Raw genomic sequence first — 27156 nt, forward strand, 5'->3', positions numbered from 1 at the left:
ATTTGGTAGCGATTGGTCTTGAATTGTGGCTGTGCATCGAATACATACATACATACATTTTCAGTTTCATACATACTAGATAATCTTATGTTTATTTGTGGTGTGATTGTTGCAATTGAATGTCAGCTGTTGTATCTGTGGCCCTGTTCACACTAGAGTTAGACAACCGGGGGGGGGGGGGGGTGCTAATTCATCATAACACCCTGCTGTGCTATCATGGGCAAGGTGTGTTCTCACATGTTGAGCTTGCTTAGTTGCCTCTAATTAGTCATAATAGGCTGTGTGAACTCTAGCAGACTGTAACTGATTGTATCATGTACTCAAGACATGCTAATCAATTTCCACACAAGAATTGAAATGTTTCTGACCGCTTTCCATCTTTGAGTGCCTTCTCCAGATGTAGGGACCACACGCCTGTGATAGAACAGCAACAGCTACCTAAATCTATAAATGCGACAATGTCTTTCACTACAGAATTCCACAAGTCATGCTGCGGATTTGATTTGCTGAAGAAAAACTGCCAGACCAACACAAAGTAGAGCAATCTTCTTTGATTCATTGCTGTAATACGCAATATGAATAAACTGGAATGTTTTGACAAGCGCTAACCCCAGCTAAACCCCGCTCTAATCCTAGTTTTAGCAGGGCTAGGATAACCCTGCTCCAACCCACATTCCTGTTGTAAACTGATCTGATGTAGGTAGTTGGTTATGCTAAGCAGTAGCAAATTACCTCCAAGCAGTTCTAAACCCTAGTTTGAACACGTCTTGTATCGTTCAGCACACTGATATAGGTCCACGTTAACTTAAATAAAACCATTCAGTTTCTTTATTTGATTATGTTCGTGCAGTCATATATCTTGGATCTCATGACAGTACGATATGGTTGGGCAGCATGCAATTATCTGTTTGTAGCAGTACCATGGGTGACAATGCAATTCAAACTTTCAGTTTGTGTGTTACAATGTGCTTCGATTTTGTTATCAATAGTAACTAATGGAAAGCTTCAGTATATCAACATACATCAGAACTAAGCTAAATATATAGAAACGTTACGTCTGGATATCACACGGTCACTAAGTTAGATGATGGATATGTTTGTATTTGTTAGTCTGCTTTCACTACAACTTCTTAATGATGCAGTGACGACTTTGTGGTTTGATATACTATACTGAGTCACCATTAGTCTGTTAAATATATGTTGTTTTAATTTAAATATATATAATTGCCTTTAAAACGATGACAAAAACTAGACTTTCATTTAGTCAAGCGTTTAGCAATTTGTTAGAACTATTATTTGTTCGTCTTTGGCAGTTTAATTGTAGAATTATTTAATATTAAATGATATATATATATATATATATATATATATATATATACTAGCAATGGCTGCTGGTCCAAGTCAAGAGGTTGTGATGCACTTTGCTCGAGAGGGTGGCCCTCCAACATTCCTTTGGTGAGTACATTGCATATGATGCTACCTTTGTGTAACTCTTCTAAACTTATTCATTGTTAGTCTTCTGCTTAAGATGTTGTTAGATCAAACAAAGATACCTCCTCTTGCATATGGGTATTGGTTATTTGTGAATATTAGTTAATACTTATGTGATGAAGTTATTTGTGTTTATGCAGCGTGTTGGAAACCCTTTCCGCTAAGACTTTTGCTACTCAAATTCGCACTCTTATTGACTATATTGTTGCTTTTCTACAAGCAATGAGAAACGATGCAAACAACCAGAGAATATTTATTAAAAAAGTATGTTACTGAAGTCATAGTAAGAAGGAGTTGAGCATTCAACCTGATTGTTTAGGCGGTTGTTTCTCTGAATGATCTAGTTTGGAAGTACAATGTTATTCCTTTGGATCGTCTACTGCTGTGCATGGTGAAATAAATGTTTTTGCTTGTGTATTTGTATTGCATATTGCTGTATTGTGTATGGTAGACTCTCAGACACTATGACATACATGAGCTGAATGTATTACTACTCATCATTCATGTGCTATTGGCAAGGACACGAGAATTCAAAGATCGTGTTACTGCTTTTCTTGCTGAGGTCAGTTTCATTGTCAATTTGAATGTCAATAATGAGACAGTCAATTACTAGTACATCAAATCTGGTATATATATAACTGAAAAGATATGTAGGTAATATATGTATTTGATGCATGACCACAGTTTAATACCAATCACTACCAAATTTGCACACACCTGGGACGTTAAGAGGAAGGGTTTTGTAAATGAATGGAATGGAGGATCCCCCTTTGAGAGGTTGACTCTTTTCTTCGAAAAGTCTTGCATGTCTGTAAATTGTCAGGAAATAGACAACTATTCTTTGATTATTGATTCTTTTTGCAGAATGTAGTAAATACACCGAAAGAAGAAATTTGTGCAGGAGAAAAATTTGTTCGATTTTGTGCGATCACAAGCCCATCGCACAAAACAAATTCCACATATATTTTTTCCTTGCGCATGGCCTTATTGTCGCACAAATTAATTCCGCACAAGTACAGTCACCCTACCTTTATAACGATAACCTGTAGAGCGATATTACCTTTATTACGATAGAAGCTGCTGAAACCAAAATTTCCCGATACCGTACAATACAAAAATTTACCTCTGTAACGATATTTTTATAACGATATTACCCCTATTTTGATGTCTGTTGCTTGAACGAAACGCGTCTGTAGTAGTTGTATAATGATATTCATTGATATTAATATGCTAAAAGTGCGCACAGTACTGCGAGGTACTTAAGAATGCGAGCTGCGCATGTGCATTGCAACAAACATGGAGTCAAGTGCTGCTGTGGGGGATGCGGAAGACCCAGTAGACAACATTAACCCTTCTGTAATCACTCTTAGAGATGCCCGTTGCCATATTCGAGCCGTTTCCACTTTCCTATCTCAGAACTTAACTATACTAAAGAACAAGGAACTCCTGCAGGCAGCTGATGGAATCAAGTCTTCACTAGACAGAATGGTTACTTCTGTTCATCATCAACAAGCGACCTTGGACCAGTAGATCGATGACTAGTGTACTGTAATTAATTAAGCTAACAGTTGGAACATTTAAATGTCACTAAGTATAGTTTAAAGTAAGAACTTGTGCACAGACAGTGGTTCAGATTGCTTTACCTTTATAACAATATTACCCTTATAACGATGTATTAGCGAAAAACAGAGATATCGTTATAGCGGTAGGGTGACTAGTGATGTTTCTAGAAAGCACAATTTTTCTCCCAAATAATTTTCTTCTTTTAGGGTAGATATTTTATATTTTCTCATAAGCGTGGTCACTTTCATCATTCATTGTGGTTTACATGCCTTCATTGTGGTTTACATGCCATTGGTACGTCACAATGCTATCTAGCAGTTTCATCAGACTATGTTATCTGAGTAAGCTGTAGTTGATTTACTTTTTTTAACGTAACGAGCCATATGGTAGGGTTTTTATTCTAATGATGCACAGGAGTACTGACATAGAATACATGCGTTTTAGCTAGGTTGCTTACTGTTATGCTGTATAATAGTTGACCCAATTATGCACTCACTAGATTGTGAACCCATTGTCGAATGTTGAGTAAATGGGAGTTTAGATGCACTTTTGTCACACATATGGGAAGAAATTATTCTTTCGGAAGTGACCGCTATGGGTGAAAATTTGTGTTGATTTGCCCAGGCAAAGAACGGATAAATCAGCTACACCGGTTGCTTGCAAGGGCAGCAACATCATCTTTGAAGTAATGACGTCCAACAGGAATGTAGAAATAGCTCCAACTTTAGACCTGATTTGGTCTCACATACAGGTATCAGGCTATCCGGGATTTTGTGTAATTTTCATCCAATTACCATTTATAAGCAGAAATTCGAATTAGTTTTCCTGGGCTAAGAATGGGCAAATCAGATAGCAACACGGCAACATATGCGAGGTGACAACGTCTAACAGGAATGTTGAAATAGCTGTGACTTTAGAGGTGAATTGGTTATATACCGAAACAGGCTGTCTGCGATTTTGTGTTGTATCCGCCCAACAAACGGTACACGAAGGAAATTTGTGTTAACTTAGTTAAATTTGCCCATGCAAAGAACGAGCTAATCAGCTAGTTAAATGTAAATTAGGAAATATTTAAGTACATTAGTAAGAATCAGATTTGAGGCCTTTATTAATTAACACATCTGCTTTGAAGATATACAAGAAAGATACATTATTGGTTGTATGGAGGCTTCAAATATGTTGCACTGTCTTTAACTACTTCAGGGTGCACGAGGGATATAATAGCTATTCTGAGTTGTTTTGTTATTCTGTTTGTATTTTTGTTTGCGTGGCAAAATACTTATAAAATTGAACAAGAGTATATACTATTGGTAGGATGGGTCTGTTTGTGATCGATAGAGCTTGTATGTACAGACTATGCCGTTTTCAGAGTGTCAAGTCACACTGTGAAAAAACTAATAATGTATTTTCAATTACTGTTTATTTTCCTTCTGAATAGTTTAGGATGACATTGTTCATGGCTATAAACTGAATTAATTTAATTTATTTATTAGATTGTTTGCAATAGTTTGCATATCTGCTTTGTTTCTTTGCAGAATTCTCCAGAATATTGGCTTCAAAGTGATTGGCATATGAAACATGTTACTTTCCATCAGAATCATCCCGAGTTGATTTATTTTGAGGGCATCCAGGATCGAGCAGCTCACAGTCAAAAAACATATTTGCCAATTTACTATGGTAATTAATTAACGAAGGAGATACAGAATTATTGGTACCAGTTAATTTTTTATTTTGCAATAGGAAATGTGTGCCTTCGATTCTTGCCGGTACTTTCATTCATAGTGTTGGTTTTTGCATATTTATTGATTAAGTGTAGGTATTTGATATATTTTCTCATCGACTTATTGAGCTGCTGCCACAAACATTGCAGTCATTGGAGCAGCTTCTTGATGCTTTTGGTGGTTTGTATAGATTTCATGGTAAGTCATATACAGTGTGTGTGTGTGTGTGTGTGTGTGTGTGTGTGTGTGTGTGTGTGTGTGTGTGTGTGTGTGTGTGTGTGTGTGTAAGCATTTTGTATGCAATTTTAGATCGACCTTTGACGCATCTCTACCACACATTGCATTACTACCATAGCAAGTTGGCAGACAATCCTGGAATCAAGAAAAAGCTAGTTGGAGCTGTGCTAGGTAGGCCAGTTTTAGGTGCTTCCGTTTTGTTAGTAGCAACTTTTTGGTGGTGTCGTTTACATGTTGCGGCGGCTCAGTTGTATATAACAGATGATCATATGCGTTTGATAGATAACAGTTAGCTGAGTGTTTTAGAAATACCTGTAAATTGTCTGTTAATAAGAAGGAACTTAAATTTAATTGAATTGCATTTGTACGTGTTTTAGGTAAAAGTTCATTGGATAGGTTGTCTGCTTGGTATGTTCATGTCTTGAAGTGGTGTATGTAGGTCTAACAACTTTTTATTGTCAGGTGTTTGTCTCAGAGCTACGTAGAGTATCTTACATCAGACTCAGCATCTCAGTGGCGACCGGATGAAAATTACTTCAATGCAGTAGTGCAACGGTTCATGGAAGGTATGGAAACAGTTGTTGGTCTCTGCTGTGCTGTTAATATGGTTGCATGTTAAAGTGATTAATGGTCAAGTTCCTCAGCAATTCAACAGGGGTGATTGGCGGTTTCTTGAACTGTCAACTCCTGTGCTGCATGTGTTGTATACGACTAGTGTTGAGCTGTTGGCATTGCCAAATCAACATGGATCTGCTGTTGGAAGGTCATTGCTAGATGTGGTTGCTATGGGGTGAGTTTAACTGTATTTGAGACAATGAGTGTGTTTTAATGTTGATTATGTGTTTGTTGTTTTTATGTATGTGTCCACTTTTGTCCACTTGTGCTTTGGGACACTGTTATTGTGTGGTGATGGATTGACTTAGGCTGTCTGTTTGGTGGTTGATTGTCTGTTTGTTTATGTTTGTTGGTGACTTCTTTTGACTGTGTCTGGTTTGTGTCTTTTTGTTTAGTGCTTGATTATTTGTTTGTGGGTCTGATTGTGTCTGTTGTTTATTTGCTTTGATGCTTGTTTTCATATCTGCCTGTCATTTGAGTGTTATCCAGTCAGCTTGCTTGCTTGTGTGTGTGTGTGTGTGTGTGTGTGTGTGTGTGTGTGTGTGTGTGTGTGTGTGTGTGTGTCTGTGTGTGTGTGTGTCGCAGATGGTAGAGCGTTGGTGATGACATCCGGGATCTTGTATTCCGTGATGAGGGTTGAAGGTTCGATCCTAGTGGAGGCGACACTGTTGCAGTTTCCTTGAGAAAGAAACTCACCCACACTTGCTTCTCTCGACTCAGGAGTATAAATGTGTACCTGGTCATTGACTGGGGTGGACAAGACCGCTGGCTTGGCAGTAACATTATGCAGCAGATGGGTACATGTGGGCCTTGGTGTGCAGTCCTAGAGCTGCGCCATTGTCAGTGTCCCTGGATGACTCTGGCCAAGCTCCAGGTGGATTGTAGCGCTGACCCCAAGACTCCACGTAGCGCATGGAGTCCCTGTCTGTAGAGGCAGGGGGAGCTATCTCCGCAACTGACCTTAAGGTCGACGTCGAAAGACGTGGAGGGCTTAACATTGGTCCATTTATCCATTTGTCCATTTGTGTGTGTGTGTGTGTGTGTGTGTGTGTGTGTGTGTGTGTGTGTGCGTGTGTGTGTGTGTGTGTTTGTGTGTGTGTGTGTGTGTGTGTGTGTGTGTGTGTGTGTGTGTGCGTGCGCACGTGTGTGTATGTGTGCGTGTGTGTTTATCTACTAACTTGCGTGTATACTGAAGGGCATGCGGTTTCTTTTGATCTCCTGAATTGTTGGTATATGCCATTGTGTTATCTTTTATAGCCTTATTGTGTGACTTTGTTGTTGTAGAGCTAACCGTTCCAGCATGTCAGTTATCAATGCGGTATCTTTGCTGTTGACTGCCTTACCAGTGAGATGCTTATTCCCTTGGTTTCTCAATCATATTGACATTTGCATGTCCTGTCTGTTTGTTATTCAGATATCATGCTGGAAGGTCTTGAATGACCAATTTATGATAAATCTTCAAGATTTGAACTCGACTGATCAATTATCAGGTTTTGGTTCAAATGAGTCAGAGAAACCGTTTAGTTTAGAAGACCTTCTTGCACCTCCTGCCAAGAAGCAGAGATTAAGCATTGAATCAGATGTCAATGCGACTGATGGATTTGATCAATTGTTTGACAAATCATTTGGAGAAGCAGCATCACGGACCCTTGTTTTGTGCTCATCATTCTGGCATCATTCAAGTGTTGGGCAACTAATGTCTTTTGCAAGGTATGAGTTGGGCATGTGCACTTGCATGTGTGCATGGTGTGTGTGTGTGTGTGTGTGTGTGTGTGTGTGTGTGTGTGTGTGTGTGTGTGTGTGTGTGTGTGTGTGTGTGTGTGTGTGTGTGTGTGTCTGCACATGCGTGTGTGTGTGTGTGTGTGTGTGTCTGCACGTGCGTGTGTGTGTGTGTGTGTGTGTGTGTGTGTGTGTGTGTGTGTGTCTGCACGTGCATGTGTGTGTGTGTGTGTGCACGTGTTCGCCTGTAAGGAATTCATAGTCTTGGTTGACTTGGTGTTATAGTTTTATCAAAGATATAGAACCGTCTGTTCACACAGAAAAGCAGCTAATGTACGTGTTTTATTTGGTTGCACCAATGCTTGGACGTTTTCACTTGGAACGACCCAGCAGTATCCTTGAAGTGAGTTTTTATCTTTGTGTGGCATAACAAATCAAATTTAAGGGTTTTAGCCTGTATGACATCACGTTTTGTTATGTGCACTGTATACTATGTAATATAATAGTAGCATTGAATATGAATTAAAATATTACAATAGGCTGACTTATTTCTATTTATTTTAATCTGTGACTAATTTACCCATGTATGTTTGTGGTGCTTACTTGATGTTGGTAGTAACACACTAATATAATACCGCATCCATGCACACTAGCACCTTCAGAACCAAGCCAAGATTGCCATAACTGTACTCTACCAAAAATACTTGACGAAGGCCTTGTTTGATGCCAATTTCGGTCATCGACATCAATTTCTACTGTTGCACGGTTCTGAAGGGTGAATGTTGCCGTAGGCTGTGTTTCCACTAGCGCTTGAACCAGTTTAGCAAGTGGTTTCAGCTAAACTGGATTAAGGATCAACTTGTTTCCATCTGCACTAGAATAGTTATATTCTCTTTTCCAAAATCCATTTGCAGTAGGTTTAGCAAGTGGTTTAATTAAGTTTAACTGTCACGTGATGATAACGTGCGTGCTTGAAGATGGTTGCTCACAACGCTGTTTTGAAGGTATTTCCTATTATTCTGTTGCTAGGGATTGCCTCGAGCTTGAAAGATGGAAGCGTCATCAAATAGAGGAGAGAAATCAGCAGCGACTGCATGAACCTGAATTTGGAGTCTCAGTGACACTCCACAAAGCAGCACAGCAAGCGTCATTTCAGGAATACCGCGCCATTGCAAAACAGTCTTGTCTAGATACGTCATACATCCTGGTGCATGAGTCCTTAGTTGTGAAACAGTCACCTTGAGTTTATGAACTCGCTTAGGCTAAACTAAAATTTAGTGGGAACACGGCCTAAGTTGGTTATAATTAGCAGTTCTATCGAGTTCTTTTTGCCCCTCCCTTCTTGCATGAGACTAAGTTCTATTCATGTGTTTGTTGACGTTAGTTTATTAATTAATTAAGCTTGTGTGATTGCCATGCCACTTTGTAAAGAGTTATTGTGTGGTCCTCACACAATGCATGTTGCAGATTGTTCTTGCTCTGTACAACATTCTGAGAACAGTGGATGCTAGTGGTGGTGTGAGCCAGAACGTTGATCTCATCTGTGATCTCTTGTACGGTTGATCTCATTGTTTTGTTGTCTAACTATTTGAGTTGTGAAGTTATTATTTGTCAGTTATCACATTAAGTACTCGTTGATTGGTGATGCTGGCAAGGATGACATTAGTGAGATCATATCAAGTCTTCAACCACACTCTACGTTGTCTTCAAGACTCAGCTTTATGTTAGCACCATCAAAATCTTCTGAAGTAGGCGTATCGGAAACTGCATGAATGTATTGAATTTTTGATGCAAAGTAAGTTTATTAAGGTGTTGGAGCTGTGTAATGTAAATCAAGCATTAGTATTTAGTAGTATGACTGTCTCCCATATAATTGTTTGTGGTTGCATATGTTTGGTTATAGAATCTCTCAATAGGTAAACTGGCTATTATACTATAGTAAATGAAGCTGTGTTCTACTCGCTTCAGAGCTACGTGTGTGTGTGTGTGTGTGTGTGTGTGTGCGCGCGCGTTCGCGCGAGTGCATGTGGTATGTGTTTATTTATAGTGAATATCAATGTAAATTTTATTCATTTTTGTCTATCTACTGTTTATCTATTGTCATTATCATTAATTAGTCATTAGTTTGTTGCTAGAACGTATAATTCTTTGAAAAGACAGATGCGTCAACGTGATCAAAGATAATTAACTAAATATCATCAATGTCCCACACTCTAATTCAGCACATGCACATGTAACAGCTAGTCTCGCGTGGCCAGACGTTCCCATGCGGGGGAGGGGCGCGCTGGGGCAACGAAAAAGTTTCATGAACTTCCGTCGCCCCATCCTTTGTATTGTTGCCAGAGCGTAGCGAGGCTTCTAATCCCGTGTCACAGGAAATTCTGTCGCTAGGAAATTCTGTCGCGACGACAAAATTTCCTAGGAAATATTGTCTCTCTATTTCAACGTAGCGACAGTATATCCTAGGACATTCTGTCGCGTCTAGGAAATTTTGTCGCTCGGTACACCATCGCAAGTGCGCATGTATCTGTACTCCAAAACTCGGCTGACATTACCTTGTGAGGTTAATGGAACCTCCCAGATTATCTTTAAGGCCTGTGCTGATAAAGCATGGTATCCTCACGTGCACTATACTATGAATATGACCTCTCAGTTGTTTATTTCTTATGATTGTTAGGTATATATAACACTGCCCTTGCCAAGTGCATACGTGTATAATTATGTTGATGTGCTACATACCTTAATTTTTTCTATACAACTTGTTTTCCATCTGTTTTAACCACTGCTTAGACATGTGCAACCTTTTTTGCTTATTTATTTCTGCAACTACATATGAAAGTTTGCATGGTAAAAGGAAATATTACTGCAACCAGGAGACTAACTGATTCAAACTGATGCATGATGCAAGGCGAACACAAATAAGCGCTAGCGACTTAATTTCCTAGACGCGACAGAACGTCCTAGGATATACTGTCGCTACGTTGAAATAGGGCGACAATATTTCCTAGGAAATTTTGTCGCCGCGACAGACTTTTCTAGCGACAGAATTTCCTGTGACACCGGGTCGCACAACAGAAATGGGCGTGGTCCTATATGGCATATATATATCAGGGTACAATAGTACCCTGTATGTAGGGATTGCCCAGGTTTTGGAGCGTTGTGGGGGTGTGGTCGTCTTTTTGCACGCCTAGAAAACATAGTAAATGAAGACTAAAATTTCTCAAAATTAACGAAATGAAATGTTTGCACGTTGTGTACTATTTCCTATTTTTGTTTTGGTCAATAATTATCTAACAATCTAGAAAACAGTTGCTAGCCTCGGAGGCCCATGCGCCAATTTTGTTCTGATTTTTCTTCTTCTTCTCCACGGATATCTCTTTTTGTACGTTATGTACTGCTGTTAAACTTTAGAAAGCGCTTTAGAATTACCCGAACTCTATTCTTTTGTTGATTAAAGAAACTGAATGGAATGTCAAAAAATTTGTGCTTCTTTCAAGCAGATTTGATCCTTTGACCGCCATCAACGCTGTTGCACAGTTCGGGTGAATCACAGAGCAGTATTTGCGATGCTTGTCCATGGCAACCAGAGACAATGGACGAAGCGCCAATCAACTATGCCTAGAGAGTTTATGAAAGAGTCTACCACCAGAACTGTGTAATTCGATCATGTTTGCCATTGTCCGGTGTAGTCTGAAATTGTTTGCGATCTGCGTTGTACACAGGAGCAAAATTGACAAATAATTACGTACACAGAGCAATTTATACGGGAACCCATTATTTGCAACGCATATGCCGTATGTGATAATCTTTGGCTTTGACTACTAGGCCAAGTTCTATTCCAACTGCCGTTGCATATTCAATTATACACGCACAGAGGAAAGAGCAATGCAAAGACACTAAAACTTAGGATCTATATTCGTGCAACGTTACCCTGTAGACTTACCCGGTAGCTTGAGCTTGAGTAAACTACCTCTGAATCATGTCTAGCAAAAGCTGTTACATACATGTATAAACAGGTTTAATTAACGCTAATGAAAACGCGCTAAATCTTAGACATGCCTAGAAAAGACGTACAGGCCCTAGTGAAGACATGTACACCTTAGGTATATGTTGCGCTTTTTGTGCTCCTAAAAACTTACCAAACTAGAATTTTAAAACTTTTCTCTGAAAACATAAATAGATGTAGGGATTGTATAAAATGTAACAAAAACAACATCTATAGATAATATGAACCAAAGTCAGACATCACTAGTGAATCCTTCCAACCCCCACATTCACTACATTATACATTTTGGGGTTGGAAGGATTCACTAGTGATGTCTGGCTTTGGTTCATATTATCTATAGATCTTGTTTTTGTTACTGTTTATACAATCCCTACATCTATTTTTTCAGGGAAAAGTTTTTAAAATTCTAGTGTGTGTGTTTTGTGTTGTGTGTGTTGTGTGTGTGTGTGTGTGTGTGTGTGTGTGTGTGTGTGTGTGTGTGTGTGTGTTTTGTTGTGTTGTGTATGTGTTGTGTGTGTGTTTTGTTGTGTTGTGTATGTGGTGTGTGTGTGTGTGTGTGTGTGTGTGTGTGTGTGTTGTGTGTGTGTGTGTGTGTGTGTGTGTTGTGTGTGTGTAGTGCATGTGTTGTGCGTGTTTTGTTTGTTGTACGTGTGTGTGTGTGTGTGCACGCACGTTGTGTGTGTGTGCACGCACGTTGTGTGTGCCTTGTGTGTGTTGTGTGTATTGTGTGAGTGTGTTGTGTGTACTGTGTGAGTGTGTTGTGTGTGTGTTGTTTGTGTTGTGTGTGTGTAGTGCGTGTGTTGTGCGTGTGTTGTGCGTGTTTTGTGTTGTGTGTGTGTGTGTGTGTGTGTGTGTGTGTGTGTGTGTGTGTGTGTGTGTGTGTGTGTGTGTGTGTATACATACATACATACATACATACTATAAAATGCAAGCATGTCTAAGTGCCATGCCACGAAAAGTAAGGTATTCTTGGTATACCATGCTATCCATGCTATCACCATGCCAAGAAAGCTTAATTTTGACTCAGGTTTAACTCATGGTGTACCATAAAAACCATACTTGTACCATGCCATGAAAAGTATGGTATTCATGGTATACCATGCTATCCATGCTCTCACCATGCCATGAAAAGCAAGGTATTCATGGTATACCATACAAACCATGCTTTTACCATGCTATGAAAAGTATGGTATTCATGGTGTACAGGGACTATTCTGTTCACGGGGACTATCCTGTTCACGTGGACTATTCTGTTCATATTTGCTCCTATTCTGTTCATATTTGCTCCTATTCTGTTCACCGGGGACTATCTTGTTCACGCAATTTGAACCCACCCTAGCGGGGACTATCCTGTTCACTGGGGACTGTTCTGCATGTTCACACTAGCCATATCCATAGTGTTCATGGCGACTATCCTGCATGTTCACAGGCGACTTTAACTTATAGTCCTGTTCACGTGAACAGGATAGTCCCCGGTGGACAGGATAGTCCCCACTATAGCGGGGACTATCCTGTTCACCGAGGACTATCCTGTTCACAGGCGACTATCTTGTTCACATGCGACTATCTTGTTCACAGGCGACTAACTATCCTGTTCACGACGACTATTCTGCATGTTCACACTAGCCATATGCATACAGTGTTCATGGCGACTATCCTGTTCACAGGCGACCTAGAATACTGTTGACAGGTGACTATCCTGTTCACAGGCGACTATCCTGTTCACGACGACTATTCTGCATGTTCACACTAGCCATATGCGTACAGTGTTCATGGCGACTTATAATCCTGTTGACAGGTGACAATCTTGTTCACGTTCACCGGGGACTATCCTGTTCACGGCGACTATCCTGTTCACGGCGACTATCGGCTAGTATATATTCTGTTTACGGCGACTATAGATCTGCATGTTCACTATAGCTTCTGTTCACTAGCTAGACACTTTTGTTCATTGTCAACAGTCCCATCAATCCATACGCGCAACACTGACCGTACTAGCTCTTGCTCAATTTAGCTATCTAGCTACCTGCCTGTACCGTACGTGGCTGACAACACTACCATATGGTAGACTCTTCCAATGTGCTCAACTAAAGTGGTCCTCTCTGGTGTATACAGATCCTAGGAATGTGTGTATTACAACTAATAATTTTCTGATTGTCCATGTGTGATTACGTAATTCCTAGATAAGTATGATATCTATACTGTACAGTGTCTGTGACAGAAGGTTGGCGAGTGGTTGCAAGAAGCTAGTAAATTTACAGCAACTACAATGCAATTAATGCATAGTAAGTTAATTGCGTCAGTAACAGGGATCGATGGTTGTAAGCAAGCACCAGCAAGTCATCTAGGGTAGGGAAATTAATCGAAGATTGAGACTGTGATCTAGCATTACTATTTTCCTCATATACAATAAACAAAAACACATTTTATAATATCTATTTTGTGTGTGTCTCTGTGTAAATTTTAAATGTACAGTTCTGTACGTCCTTTATTAACTGTGGATACTGTATGCCTTCAGCAGGCGTGAAAAAAATCATACATATGAGTACCATACTATAATACATTTCTATATCACACAGAAGTTGCCATGCATCGATCGATCAATCTTAGACACAGATTCAAAACAAGTCTAGTGTTTTGAGTGTGGGGGAGGTTGCATAGGCTATTGTGTGCCCATCAAGAAAGCACCAAAGGCAGATCGAGTTCCCAACAGCCACTAATACAGTAAATATTCCCTGTCTTTCTAGATGTACTTCCCACTTTAGGACTGCTATGCTGCATTGTACCTAATTTGAAAAAAAGACCCTTAGACACAAGCAATGAACCAATGACATCGATGACACAGTCTCTCATACCATGAAAACGTAGACTTTTCAGGACTGCTGTCTGTATGATCATCTATAACTCCCAACTAGAGGACAGTCTAAACGCGCGCGTTAACTGGTACGTACCTCATGCATTGCAACCTCATTAATTCCATTGGTAGTAAACTAGAATGTTGAACTCCAAAAGTAGAAACCAAAACCCGAACAAAAACTTTCACGCGTCTGTCTACCAAGCAAACCGTGACTGGACTGCTGTTCGATCGCTACCAGACATGCCACTGGCCTGATGCCTAGATAACCACAAACAGCTGCTTTAAGTGTACAAAACCAACGACTCGACTACTGCAAAGAGCAACTAACAACAATACTGGGCCATGCACGTCTACAATTCACAAATACCACCTGGCTTGCAATCACATGCACCGTCTGCTCTTGCCGTGCCGAGAGACTTAGAGTACAGCTGATGTAGACACAGATCTACCGTCTTGTTCACTGCTACTGGTATTACCAAACTCGAGGAATCGTCCTTACCAGCGAAGCAAGCGTGCGAAGTAAGAAATTGATCTTCAGGAGCTCCCACGCGTCAACCACATGCACGTCCTAGTGAAACGATTGAGAAGAGTTAGACCAAATACCTCCTGATGATATATCACGCGATTAGAAAAGCACACGAAAGTACGTACGATTCGAAAGCATGCACGGTCGACGACTACTAGAGCATGCGCGGTCTGGTTACACGAAACTAGCTCAATTCAATGGGAGGACGACGCGCACGAGGTTCCCTGATGGTCTCTAGTAGAGGACCGTGAATCCGCAGTCCGCGATCCGTGTTTTCCACGCACATCACAATGATCAAAATTCAATCAGTATACGCCGGTCTACACGTATGTAGGTAATGTGGTGTTCGATTACGACCCCGAGGGGTGCACGCAACCTCACGTAGAAAAAGACTGTACTGTACTCTTTTCTATAGCTAGACTAGCTAAACTCTAGAGGATAAATTTGCTATACAGAGAATGAACGTACGCGTTGATCACTATATTGACGCGATACCTATACATACACTCTATCTATACTTTTCTCTAGCCAGCCATTTATCTATAGAGATAAGTAATCTACATGCAGTTACGATGCGAGACTCTAGGTACGTCAACTATCTCTCTAACTCGTGATCGAACTTACCAAAAATTTTACTTTTCGCTAGAAAGAATTTACGCATGTCACTTCCTGCTATAGGATGGCGTTTGTATATCCGTGTACAGTGTAGTAGTGGTCCGATATAGCTACAGAAATGAGAATACCGTCAGAGGGTGTTCTCTTTATGTCTTTAACCTTTGCTTGCAGTGCCTATTGCTATGTTATTGTTACAGTAACCAGGTTCAATACGATGAATCAGAGAGTAATAAAAGGCAACTACACACGTACAATGGCATCTAGCTGTCAGAGCAAATTGTATTTTATCATCGAGATATTTATGATTACTATTTATTTAGTTAGGTAGCCTAGGTCGCCTGTGAACAGGATAGTCGCCATGAACACTGTATGCATATGGCTAGTGTGAACATGCAGAATAGTCGTCGTGAACAGGATAGTTAGTCGCCTGTGAACAAGATAGTCGCATGTGAACAAGATAGTCGCCTGTGAACAGGATAGTCCTCGGTGAACAGGATAGTCCTCGGTGAACAGGATAGTCCCCGCTATAGTGGGGACTATCCTGTCCACCGGGGACTATCCTGTTCACGTGAACAGGACTATAAGTTAAAGTCGCCTGTGAACATGCAGGATAGTCGCCATGAACACTATGGATATGGCTAGTGTGAACATGCAGAACAGTCGTCGTGAACAGGATAGTCGCCTGTGAACAAGATAGTCCCCGGTGAACAGAATAGTCCACGCTATAGCGGGGACTATCCTGTTCACTGGGGACTATCCTGTTCACGTGAACAAGATAGTCCCCAGTGAACAGGATAGTCCCCGCTAGGGTGGGTTCAAATTGCGTGAACAAGATAGTCCCCGGTGAACAGAATAGGAGCAAATATGAACAGAATAGGAGCAAATATGAACAGAATAGTCCACGTGAACAGGATAGTCCCCGTGAACAGAATAGTCCCTGTACACATGGTATACCATGCTATCCATGCTCTCACCATGCCATGAAAAGTAAGGTATTCATGGTAATACCATGAAGACCATACTTTTACCATGCTCAAAAGCATGGAAACCATGGTATTACCTTGAATTCCATGCTTCTACCATGCTCTATTTGACAGGGGGTGCCCCACGCATAAACGCTCATCCGGGAGTGATGTCAGGAAAGTGCGCGTAATTCAAATCTTCTGTCATGTCTATCGACTAAACTCGGTAACAAGATTCAACAATCGTAGCCGCATCTCGTTGTGAAAGAACTCAACAAACGGTTGCGTTTTACAGTGGGCCTCGCTCAAGGAAGCACATTTTCTTCGTATTGCACATTTGTTCGTTTTTACGCTACGGTGTTACATTATTTAACTAGTTATTTTGCAGAAAGGGACATGACATGATTATCTAGGTAATCATTGTGGCGATTTTTGAAACGTGCTTTGGTTTTTGAGATATTGAAGAGAAAGGCCCCTGAAGAGGGGTGCGCATACGGTCGTAAATCTCTACAAAACGGTAACGGAATATGGTGAAACACAAGAATAACATAGCAGAGACGATTTCTAAAATATTCATCGTGGGGATTTCTGATTGATGCTTTTGACACGAAGATATGACAACATGAATATGTGCAACATTCTGTATTACGCCATCCATCCATATTTTTCTCTTAGAGTCAAAAAACAACCAAAAAGCTACACAGAACCTAAAATCTAAAAACTATACAAAACAACTAAGGATCGAAACGCCTGAAAAACAACAAGACTGAGCATCATTCGGTCTTCTGTAGTGAGAGTGACAACCCAGTCGTCCAAACACTCGACCCCGTATACTTTTATCACGAGTCCCGTATTTTTGAACCTCGTGAGCCCGTCTTCTTGCATGTTATTAGAGTGCGAGCACCGCTGTCACGGGGATTTGTGCACCCGGTGATTTGTGTACCCTCGCGCTTTGCTCGCGATTCCAGACCGTCGACTCGATGCTCCAGACCTCATGTCGAGTACACATATCACCGGTCATGATGCAAAGCTGCTGGTGATTTCGGACCCCGGTGATTTGTGTACCCTTGTGCTTTCCTCGCCGTCCCAAATCGTGACAACGTTTCAAGCAATTGATATTACTGAATACTCGTCTCTAGGCGTCGTTTTGTGAGTGAAGTCTAGTACGTAACCAATCAATCGGTTGACCAGCCTGACGTTGTTGATGTACGAAGGAGATTCACTCCAACATTAGTTGGAGACGATTGCAGACTCAGCTGCAAGCATAGATGGGTCTACAAGCCTGCAGTTCTCAACTTAATTGCAACTGGGGATCGCTGTAGGAGCATTGATGTGCACTCGTGTATGCCAACTAGAGACTTATGGACGACCTGGTCATGTGTACACACGGGCGGACGGAAATCTTAACACAGCTGGCAATTTAAGGTAAGTCTAGAGAAGATATCGTTGTCAAATGTTTAATTAAGGTTCTAGATTCTGACTTAGTTCACAGTTTCAACTTTGTATATTTAAAGTTGATGTATTAATTGAACAAATTAATACTGAAGCTGTGTATAGCAAGACATTTATTTACATTTAGCGCAAATCCAAGGCTCACTACCTGACATTGTGACACATCTGTCATGATACAAGTTTTCACAGACGTAACACTCTACCATCTTGCCATGTGTCTTTGGCAACGAACACGTGCAGTGCAAAGTAATATAAAAGTGACTTCTGTCACATGTTTCCAATGGCTTGTCTTCTTCCATTGGAAAAGGTGAGAGCTCCTCTCGATCCAAACAGTAAATCAGATGTTGTCGCATTTTGGAAATATCAAAATGCATGATGGTTACATCATCTCCTAGAGCTGCATGAAATGCATATGCTATTGCAAATAGCCCGCAATCTTTACCATTTTGTTGCTGTTGCACTGGCATTTGTTCTACCATGAGAATGTTGTCTTTGTAAGCCAATTGATAGATTTGCGCCAGCTGTGTTTCCATACAAGGAGACAAGTGTAGGCCAGCATTGCTGTTGTATAGTCGTACTTGTTTGCCAAAGCAGGTTGAAGTCACCCAATGATGACTTCCTGTAAAATGAATCTGAATAGCTGTACAAAAATGCATTTGTTATTATTACAAACCACATGAATGCTTATAATATTATTTTGATAATATTACACTATTAGTGTAGTGTGGTGTAGTGTGGTGTTGTGTGTGTGGTGTTGTGTGTGTGTGTGTGTGTGTGTGTGTGTGTGTGTGTGTGTGTGTGTGTGTGTGTGTGTGTGTGTGTGTGTGTCATGTCAGTGAGAGGGGTATTTATTTCATACCATCACTTGTTACATGAGCGAATCCGTAAGTCTGGCAAAGGAGTGTTGACTCTAGTCCACTGATGTAGGGAAACTGCTTTAATAGAAGTTGATGAGCAGCATGCATGTGCTTGTCAGTTAGAAAGCCGTCGGCACACTTGCCTTGTATAATACATTTATCAGTTTCATTGAGATCCAGACCATGTACCCACTGCAAAAGAAAATTTTGTAACAAATCTTCTGGTTATTGTGGCAAATTCAGTTGACTTACTCTTTGTGAACTCTCGGCAGCTGATGTTAGACTAGACAATGTTTGAGGCATACTTGCTCTCTTATTAACTACCTTAAATAAACTTCTTCCTTTACTGTTATACAGCTTTCTCATATCATATACCCACAGACATAGGTCATCAAGTTGAGAGCTGCTGATGTTGACATACACGTTTTGATATCGAGACACCCTTGGCAATGAGAGTGCTTTGTCAGTTTCCCTGACCTTAATTAAGCCCACGTCTAGTAGTAATTGCAATTCTGGTGTTATTTCAGCTTTTGCAAAATCATTGAACTCTTGATGAACAACAGGATTTACTAGCGCAAAATCACTAACTCGTTTTAATGTTGGCTTTTTCTCGTATGTTTGACAGTCTAGCCACAGAGCCACGTCTACATTGACACTAAGCCAACATTCTTCAACAGAGCTTGTATGTTCAGCAAGCTGCAAAACACAAAGTACATGCAGTAACCATAACATAACTAATCAATATGTGCCAGTAGCTAGATGTAAGCATACCTCTCTCTCTCGTCGTCTTCTTCAGCTTTCCAAGCCTCCCATATTGCTCCTGTGCGCCACAGCCGTAACAGACTTTGATCAAATAGCTGACGTTCTAAATCTGAGAAATTTGGCTTGCTGTTGCCCTTAATCCTAGTAGCAGCTGATTTATCATCTTTGCTTGTCGCATTTGCCAATTCAGAAGACTTCTGTGGTGTATTGTAGATTTTCAGCTGACTAATATTAACTTTGCGCTTCATTGTTGAATTAGTTTTGATGCAACGAAGGACACAGCCACCAGATGCAGTCATTTCTATAACTCTGTATGGTCCAAGCCAGGTGTCTTCCATCTTATGACCTTTCGTTGTCCTTTTTAGCATATTTAATTGCAAAACAGTCTGTCCAACCTGGATAGAGTTTGCTACAGCTCCTTTTCTTTTTTTGTATTGTTGTTTCTGTCTTTCCTGACTGTTTCCAATGTTTTCTTTTACTTGAGGGATAACTTTGTTTCTCATTTCCTTTAGATGATGTACTGCTTGCTGCACATCACCCAACTGACTGACAGAAGTGATCTCACTGTTTTCAGCTTCTAAAGGAAACCTAGCTTCTCGCCCATGCATTAAAAAGAAAGGAGTGAACTTCATGGACTCTTGAACACTGGTTCGAATAGCAAAGAGAACTGGGTCAAGGAGTTCATCCCAGTCTTCTTCATGCTCTATTACCAATTTTTCGAGGCATCTATGTAGTCATAATACTTTAATTGCAATAGAACTACACTTATCTTCTTATATTGTTTATCTTACTTTCTAATTGTTTGATTTGTTCTTTCATCTAGTCTGTTAGACTGAGGATGATAAGCAGCTGTTATTCTTTGCCTGACATTGAATTGACAATGGAGTACCTTGACCGCCAGTTGGATTTACGTGACACTCCTACATCAATCAACAGAGTGATTCTTCACTCATATACATAGCTATTTCAAGTAACTGCAACTAATTTTTATTACGATGCACTAGCCTGAAAGGCATGATCTTGCTCATTTTTGCTACCAAGTGCCAGTCTGAGTAAACCTGGAGTCTTTGTGTAGTACAACCTTCCATCTTGAACTGTAAAATCTTTTGCTCTTCTTCTAAATGACTTTCGTTTCCTGCTTGGAATATCAGTGTAGTTTGTCCCTCCAGAGACTAGGAACTCTTTGTATGAGTTCACAATGTTTTCCGACCATTGTTCTGCTGAAGTTACAGTATCTACTTCCTACCACATCATTAAAGTAATTGTAACGTTGCAATTGTTTAGAGCATTTCTCCAATACTAATGCATGCAGATGTTGTACAGGGACTATTTGGTCGCGTGGACTATTTGGTCGCGTGGACTATTTGGTCGCGGGCAATTATCTCGCTCCTATTTGGTTCCCGAAATCGTTTAACTAGGGCTTATTTGGTTTCGGCCACCTGTAGGGACTATTTGGTCGCGTGGACTATTTGGTTTCGCATTTATTGAGCCTCGAATCGGCACTCTCCAACTCTTACAGCTGTACGAGACGGACACGAACGACGTGACGATGGCCATGATAATTTTCACGCGTCTCCCAGACGTCTCGATGGGCCGAAATCGAGTGCGACCTGCTTCTTCTTCGTTTGTATTTGGCTTCATATGAATACTGAAGTCATCACGACATTGTCGATCGCAATTTCGCGTGTCTGACGTTTCCTTTTGAGGCAAATCTCGGCTCGTCTGGTAGCGGGCGTGTTGAAAGTAGGCGGAGTAAGAATGTCTTGTGCGTTACAAGGTAAACAAACATGATCCGATCGCCGAGTGTAGGGATGTGCCGCGGTTAGCTAATTAGTTGTCCGGTCTGTTGTCTGCATGCTGTACTCGGCTTCCTGCGATGATGGATGTGCAATCTGCGAAAACAGCCTGTCTGTCTGTCTGTATGTCAGTCAGTCTGTTTGTCTGTCTGTCTGTCTGTCTGTCTGTCTGTCTGTCTGTCTGTCTGTCTGTCTGTCTGTCTTAGTTATTATATTTCTTAATAATTAGCTTTATCGTAACTAAGGCCCCAGCTATAAGTAAATCATTGCATTGGCCATTCGATGCCATGCAGCTATATCAGTTGTATTGTGTTGCGATGTCCTTGAACTGCGGTTATTAAACTGCAAATTAGTGCAAAACAAAGAAGTTTATTGCAATCGAGTGTACTTGCATGCTTACATTACATGACAGGTAACTATACAATCTACTTCTGCAACAGTACATTACTAATCAGGGGCGTAGGAAGTAAATGAAAACCGGTCCGGCCTAGCGCGCGCTAGTGGGCTGGACAATGTAGCGCACGCTAGTAGATGGGCGGGGCAACTTTAAGACAGACAACTACTTCGACAACTTGCTAGACTCCTAATCTCACAGGTCTGCTCCTGATTATAGATGCGGCGGCTCTGAGATGAACGGGTTTTTTTAGCGGCCTCGGACCTCCGTGCATTACCTGCACACATTTTAGCCTCGCATCGGCTGGGTCTCCGAGCCTGTACAGTACCTTCAACTGACGTCTGGAGAACGCAAGGCCGACGCACAAAGTACTGCATGAGCAGAAATATATTACTTATTTAATCGGCTATACCCTTAAAACGGAAGTTGATGCCATTGAGCGTCTGGCGAAAGTGCATATTTCAAAAACCGGTCCGGCCATGGCCGGACCGGTCGGACTGGACGCTACGCCACTGCTAATCAGTCACTTGACAATACTGTATCCATTGCCACAGCAATGTTGTCTGTTGCCCATGATTGCAGGTGATGAAAAGCTAGTATATGAAATACTGCGTGCTTTGCTCTTACGCAGTATTTCCAGTCTTCTGACTGGCCCATAAATTCATCGAAGGTGTCGATTTCGTGACTTCTTATAAACAAGTCTTGTTTCTCTCTGGCCTGTCAACGGATTGTGAGTAGTTTGAACGTCATAGTGTTTTCTCTTTCGCACAGCAACACGTTCTTCTTTTGATCTTCCTGATTCGGCGCACACGTGTACGCATTGACGAGAAGACCAAGTAGAATATTGTAAACTGCGTCATCCAAAGCAGAAGGTCCTCTTCCTCTTCCCTGTTTACTGCCGTTCTGGTTCATGGCTAGAGCAAGCACACGCATACAGTGACTACCAGGTAAAATCGATTCAATATATAGGTACTGCAACTGTAGAGAAGCAGATTGATGACGCACACAAATTCAGGGCAAATTCTTCTCACGCCTACAGTTCCGTGTACGCAAAACTGATAATTCTGTGTCGATTCGTAGTTTGATGACGATAGCGTAGTTCTAATTGTCGCTTGGCTTATGTGTATAGTGTTTCGTAGTGACGACGTTGGCAAGTAAACGCAATTGTTATTCACATGTACAGTACTGAATTACAAAACGGTTGACGTAGGTCAAGTGTGACAACGAGTTACACGTGCGTCATCTACCTGCTAATTTCTAGTGCTACGACGACATCATCGTGAACTCACGATGACACACTCGTAATGTCGTAATCATTAGTGTAGTAAATTGTTCCTAGACGTTATGTTAGCAGTGTGAACCCAACGTCCAGAAAACGAAGGCAATGCGTATGCAGGTAATTTGAAGTTATAATGCGCACCTGCTTTGGGTAGAGAACTTGTTTAGATTGTGATTAACGAGGTGTCAATTAATGTCATGTGTGCATGCATGGACCAGCTGTTGGAGGTGATTTCGATTCTGTGTGGCAGATCTATAGAGACGAACGTGCCAAATCCTCAGTCTTCTTTTTACATAGAGGGATTCTTGTGCTCTGTGTGTTGTTGCACTAGCGAGGACGGCTACAGTTATAGCTATATAACACAGCGTTTGCCAAGTGGAAAGTCGCTTGACAGCGGACTAGATCGTTTGTTTGTATATTATACTAAATTCGGTAAGTATAATATTCGTATAGCCTCGCAGAACTTCAGCTAATTAGACTATTCCTTCACACTTAAAAACTGCATTACTCTGCAACGCCAAGTTTTGTTGGACGCGTAGACTTTCAGGAACGCTTCTACCAGGATACTGATAACGCCACAAAGTGAGAAACACGAGAAGTGGTACAAAAGTTTCAATGGAATACTATCACCGACCTATATAATTCAAAGCAAAAACGTAATTATTGCAAATAAGAAGCAATCTTGAATACACTACCAAGGCACACAAAGAACAACCAAACAACAGAGATAGACAAAGAGACCGAGAAACAACCAAAAGTAAGCATTGGTTCAGAAATAATATTGGACAACAACAGTACGGTACACAAGAAACAAGCGAACGACAGACAGACAGACAGAAACACAGACAGACAGACAGACAGACAGACAGACAGACAGACAGACAGACAGACAGACAGACAGACATACAGACACAGCTATCAAGAAACGAAGACGGAAAGCCAAATGCATCAACCTTCAAGACATACTGGAGATCTGTGTTTTCTATGTGTCTACAACGATCAAATGCTAGAGTGATTGACAGAAAAATAAAGAAGATTGTTTCAAGAGACAGCAACATAAACATAAATGGTTGTAGGTAGAACCAAGCCCTATTGGCTTGGGTAGTATTTAGTTACTTTGCTTAGATGGTGTATAATAGTTCAATGTTTGAAAATATATGTATTGACAGACAGACAGACAGATAGACAGACAGACAGTCAGACAGACAGTCAGACAGACAGTCAGTCAGACAGACAGACAGACAAACAGACAGTCAGACAGACAGTCAGACAGACAGTCATGCAGACAGACAGACAGACAGACAGACAGACAGACAGACAGTCAGTCAGACAGGTTCATTTATTATCATCAAAACTCTACGTATGTACAGGAAACTTTCAAATATCTACCAGTCCTTCATAACTAAGCAAATTATAACACATTAATGGACTTGGCCTACAACATTGCAGTCAAACATTATGTCACTGTCGTTTGTACTGCATGAAAATCTCGACAGCTTCCTCGAAATCACTCTGGCGTTGCATCTCTGAAGAATGATGGAAAATTGCTTTCTCCAGAATGCCTTAAAACGTTGAGCGCTGTTAAAAGGATGTGCATGAGTGGTATTGTAGCTTTGCCTAGATATATGAGACAAAAACTTGTGTGCGTGCGAGCCCCACAAACCAAAATGTTCAAAGACTAGTGGAACACACTTGGATGATAAACCACCATGCAGGACCTCTCCTGAGTATTTCTTTAGTTTCTTCTCCTCTCTTACTTTTGCAGCATACCCTTCTTCTCTGTGTGCGTGGTTGAGAGCATCCTTACTCCATGGGTGTGCTAATGAAACATCCACGTCAAGATTCTGTCCTGTTTCAGAATCAAAGAGTGTCATATCAGGACGGTTTTCGCTACTAACAAAACGATGCCGGGGTTCGGTTTGATGGGGAATGTGCAAATCACTCAAACATTCACTCCAACCCTTCAAGATAGTATTGTGGGTCCAGACAGGACCTCCTCCATATTTACATGTTAGTAGGTGGTATCCTTGTTGATCCAGTTGTTGTCCACAGTCACACACTTTCACCCACTTGGTAAACGGTAAAGCCAATCCCAACCTCAAATAGGACGCTATAGAAAAGTCGTTTGTTTTAAGTGCGTGCCTATCAGAAGTAGAAATGGCATCTAACCAATCTCCGGCTCCACGACCTTGCAATGACCGCAGCCTTGCCGCATCTTTATCAGAAGGAGCCTGAGCAATGAGTTCAGACACATTAATTTCGTTTATCTCAGTACAAAGACGGTGCTGCAGTTTCTTAGGATAAGCGATGATGTCATCAAGTGTTTGAAAATCTTCATCATTGTCAGCTGACTTGGACAATGGTGGCAAGTCGGAAAAGCTAGAAATTACTTCTGAGCCAATCGACCCCGACTTTTCTTTAGAAGAAGTAAGATAATCAACCAAGTCAGTCATACATAAGAAACGAGATGGCAATTCTTTCATTGATTGACACCAAGAAGACACAAAAGCAGCATGAGAAATTTGTCCAATCTGTGTTAAACCAAAGCCTCCATTCTTCAGCTTTAGAGTCGCTTGTTTCCAGGCTGTATCATTCAAATGATTGAAACCAATGATGTCCACAAATGAAGATCTAGTCATTTTGTCATGGATGACTGCTGCCAGTTCTAGATCACGAGGAAATACTTGCCTTGCCAAGTAGTTCAATCTAGGCACATGACAGTGTCGTAGAATCAGCATGGAGATTTGCCGATTATTCAGCAGGGCCAATTCACGGCAAAGTTCCTTCCCACCCTTGGCAATGTCAGCACATTGAGAACGAACAAATTCAGGTTTTCCTACTGGTGTGCCTAGTATAATAGTGCCATCAGAGGTAACTGGAGTTGGAAAATTACAGACATTACCAGAGGGACAAAACAACTCACACTTTCTGTCTAAAATTTCCAAATGCAACGTGGACAGGGAAGACTTCAAATCATCCAAAATATTTCGAAGACTATTGACTGGACCTACCACATAGATGTCATCTAGATATGCCAGCATAGTAACACCCTCATGTCTCTTGATCACCTCACATAAAATAGGATGGATAGTAGCTGAGAAAAGAGCAGGTCCCAAAGGGTCTCCTTGATGAACTCCTTCACTTGATGTTAATAACTCAACTCCCTTGTCAGTGACGTATATCAGCTTGCTTGATTCCCCGTACAACTGCTTGACATGAGGATAGATATCAGGAAAGTCTTTAGCAATTTGCTGAAGAAGTCGTTCCCTTGAAACAGAATTGAAGGCATTCCTGACATCTGTTTTAAGGATTGACCAATCAGGATTTTGCTCCAATAAGATCTGAATATGGTGTGTAAGCAGCTCAGCTCCTCCAGGTGTCGCAATGCCGTGCTGTATAGGGGAGAAATATGAAGCAAACTCAGGTGACTTCTGTTGACAAATAGTCTTGGCAGTAAGTCGTCGAAAAACTTCCCCAGTCAGTCAGACAGACAGACAGACAGTCAGACAGACAGACAGACAGACAGACAGACTTAGAGACTTTTCCACTGATGACTCTTGCATTGCATCTCTGTATACACACTCACATCTGCATGCATGCGCATAGCTGCATGCTGATTAGTATAGTTCTTGTCTTCATTTTCTTGTCTGCATATCCTGATTCTACTGCAGCACATTTGCTGTGTCACCATTCAAAGAAAAGATAGACAGACGGACAGACTAAATGGCAGAAAGACACAGAAGATGCATGTCTACAAGAAAACAAGATTTCACTAAACAAACGTATCGTTTTATAGTGTACAACAACGCAGACAAACAACCATCAATACCCATCTGAGAGACCAAGTGCAAATAAGTGATTTTACATTAGATATATTTAATTAGTTGTTTCTCGAACTACATATATTCACTTATTTTCTCTTCTGTTCTGCAAGTCATTACCGATCTTTGGTCGTGCGCAACCAATTTCAGAGACGTAGATCGTCTTCCTTGCGTAGACAGTAGGCATACGTCACTGTGCACCTAAGTATCAATTGATGCCATGCAGGATCGATGCATAAATCTGCAGCTAACCGCAGCATTCTACGCACTAAAACATTCTTAGGCACATCACCACGTCTCTACACTCGGTGATCGGATCATGTTTGTTTACCTTGTAACGCACAAGACATTCTTACTCCGCCTGCTTTCAACACGCCCGCTACCAGACGAGCCGAGATTTGCCTCAAAAGGAAACGTCAGACACGCGAAATTGCAATCGACAATGTCGTGATGACTTCGGTATTCATATGAAGCCAAATACAA

General features: G+C 41.0%; 3 protein-coding genes and 2 long non-coding RNA genes across 6 annotated transcripts; 2 read left to right on the plus strand and 3 right to left on the minus strand.

Moving 5' to 3' along the window:
• Positions 1 to 1384: 1384 nt before the first annotated feature.
• Positions 1385 to 9329, plus strand: LOC134195461 (mediator of RNA polymerase II transcription subunit 23-like). The gene is made up of 17 exons (XM_062664483.1): positions 1385 to 1455; positions 1516 to 1569; positions 1632 to 1755; positions 1811 to 1882; positions 1943 to 2053; positions 4590 to 4731; positions 4795 to 4820; positions 4871 to 4973; positions 5085 to 5183; positions 5390 to 5420; positions 5475 to 5578; positions 5634 to 5802; positions 6912 to 6972; positions 7042 to 7337; positions 7632 to 7749; positions 8814 to 8899; positions 8962 to 9329. Exons 1-17 carry the CDS (start codon positions 1385 to 1387, stop codon positions 9116 to 9118), a joined length of 1824 nt encoding a protein of 607 aa, XP_062520467.1. The 3' UTR covers positions 9119 to 9329.
• A 4093-nt stretch (positions 9330 to 13422) lies between these two features.
• Positions 13423 to 15000, minus strand: LOC134195555 (uncharacterized). Of its 2 annotated transcripts, XR_009972388.1 has the most exons (4): positions 14861 to 15000; positions 14304 to 14777; positions 14208 to 14250; positions 13423 to 14138 (listed from the first exon to the last, which is right to left on the minus strand). It is a non-coding gene; the product is annotated as an uncharacterized LOC134195555 (long non-coding RNA). The 2 variants fall into 2 exon arrangements; XR_009972387.1 differs by lacking the exon at positions 14861 to 15000 and having other exon boundaries at positions 14304 to 14849.
• A 1494-nt stretch (positions 15001 to 16494) lies between these two features.
• Positions 16495 to 21628, plus strand: LOC134195921 (uncharacterized). The gene is made up of 3 exons (XR_009972455.1): positions 16495 to 17461; positions 17527 to 17737; positions 19896 to 21628. It is a non-coding gene; the product is annotated as an uncharacterized LOC134195921 (long non-coding RNA).
• On the minus strand, positions 17818 to 19368 carry LOC134195920 (uncharacterized). Its single transcript, XM_062665012.1, has 3 exons — positions 18874 to 19368; positions 18624 to 18813; positions 17818 to 18404 (listed from the first exon to the last, which is right to left on the minus strand). The coding sequence occupies exons 1-3, from the start codon at positions 19351 to 19353 to the stop codon at positions 17878 to 17880; spliced, it is 1197 nt and encodes a 398-aa protein (XP_062520996.1). The 5' UTR covers positions 19354 to 19368; the 3' UTR covers positions 17818 to 17877.
• A 1313-nt stretch (positions 21629 to 22941) lies between the features above and the next one.
• On the minus strand, positions 22942 to 26415 carry LOC134195462 (uncharacterized). Its single transcript, XM_062664484.1, has 3 exons — positions 26401 to 26415; positions 25022 to 26283; positions 22942 to 24962 (listed from the first exon to the last, which is right to left on the minus strand). The coding sequence occupies exons 1-3, from the start codon at positions 26413 to 26415 to the stop codon at positions 24905 to 24907; spliced, it is 1335 nt and encodes a 444-aa protein (XP_062520468.1). The 3' UTR covers positions 22942 to 24904.
• Between the last annotated feature and the right edge of the window lie 741 nt (positions 26416 to 27156).

The sequence above is a fragment of the Corticium candelabrum genome, chromosome 20 (assembly GCF_963422355.1).
Source record: "Corticium candelabrum chromosome 20, ooCorCand1.1, whole genome shotgun sequence".
Taxonomy (NCBI): Eukaryota; Metazoa; Porifera; class Homoscleromorpha; order Homosclerophorida; family Plakinidae; genus Corticium; species Corticium candelabrum.

Bases quoted from the DNA above. Each gene is read 5' to 3' on its own strand.
- LOC134195461 (XM_062664483.1), top strand. From the start codon at position 1,385: ATGGCTGCTGGTCCAAGTCAAGAGGTTGTGATGCACTTTGCTCGAGAG. The intron at 5,184-5,389 runs GTAGGCCAGTTT...TACGTGTTTTAG, and splicing joins GCTAGTTGGAGCTGTGCTAG to GTAAAAGTTCATTGGATAGG. The intron at 8,900-8,961 runs GTACGGTTGATC...ATTATTTGTCAG, and splicing joins GATCTCATCTGTGATCTCTT to TTATCACATTAAGTACTCGT.
- LOC134195920 (XM_062665012.1), bottom strand. From the start codon at position 19,353: ATGTTATGGTTACTGCATGTACTTTGTGTTTTGCAGCTTGCTGAACAT. The intron at 18,814-18,873 runs GTAAGTCAACTG...TTTCTTTTGCAG, and splicing joins CTGCCGAGAGTTCACAAAGA to TGGGTACATGGTCTGGATCT. The intron at 18,405-18,623 runs GTATGAAATAAA...ATTTTTGTACAG, and splicing joins CGCTCATGTAACAAGTGATG to CTATTCAGATTCATTTTACA.
- LOC134195462 (XM_062664484.1), bottom strand. The intron at 24,963-25,021 runs GTTAGATGCCAT...ACTTTTCTATAG, and splicing joins GGTCGTGGAGCCGGAGATTG to CGTCCTATTTGAGGTTGGGA.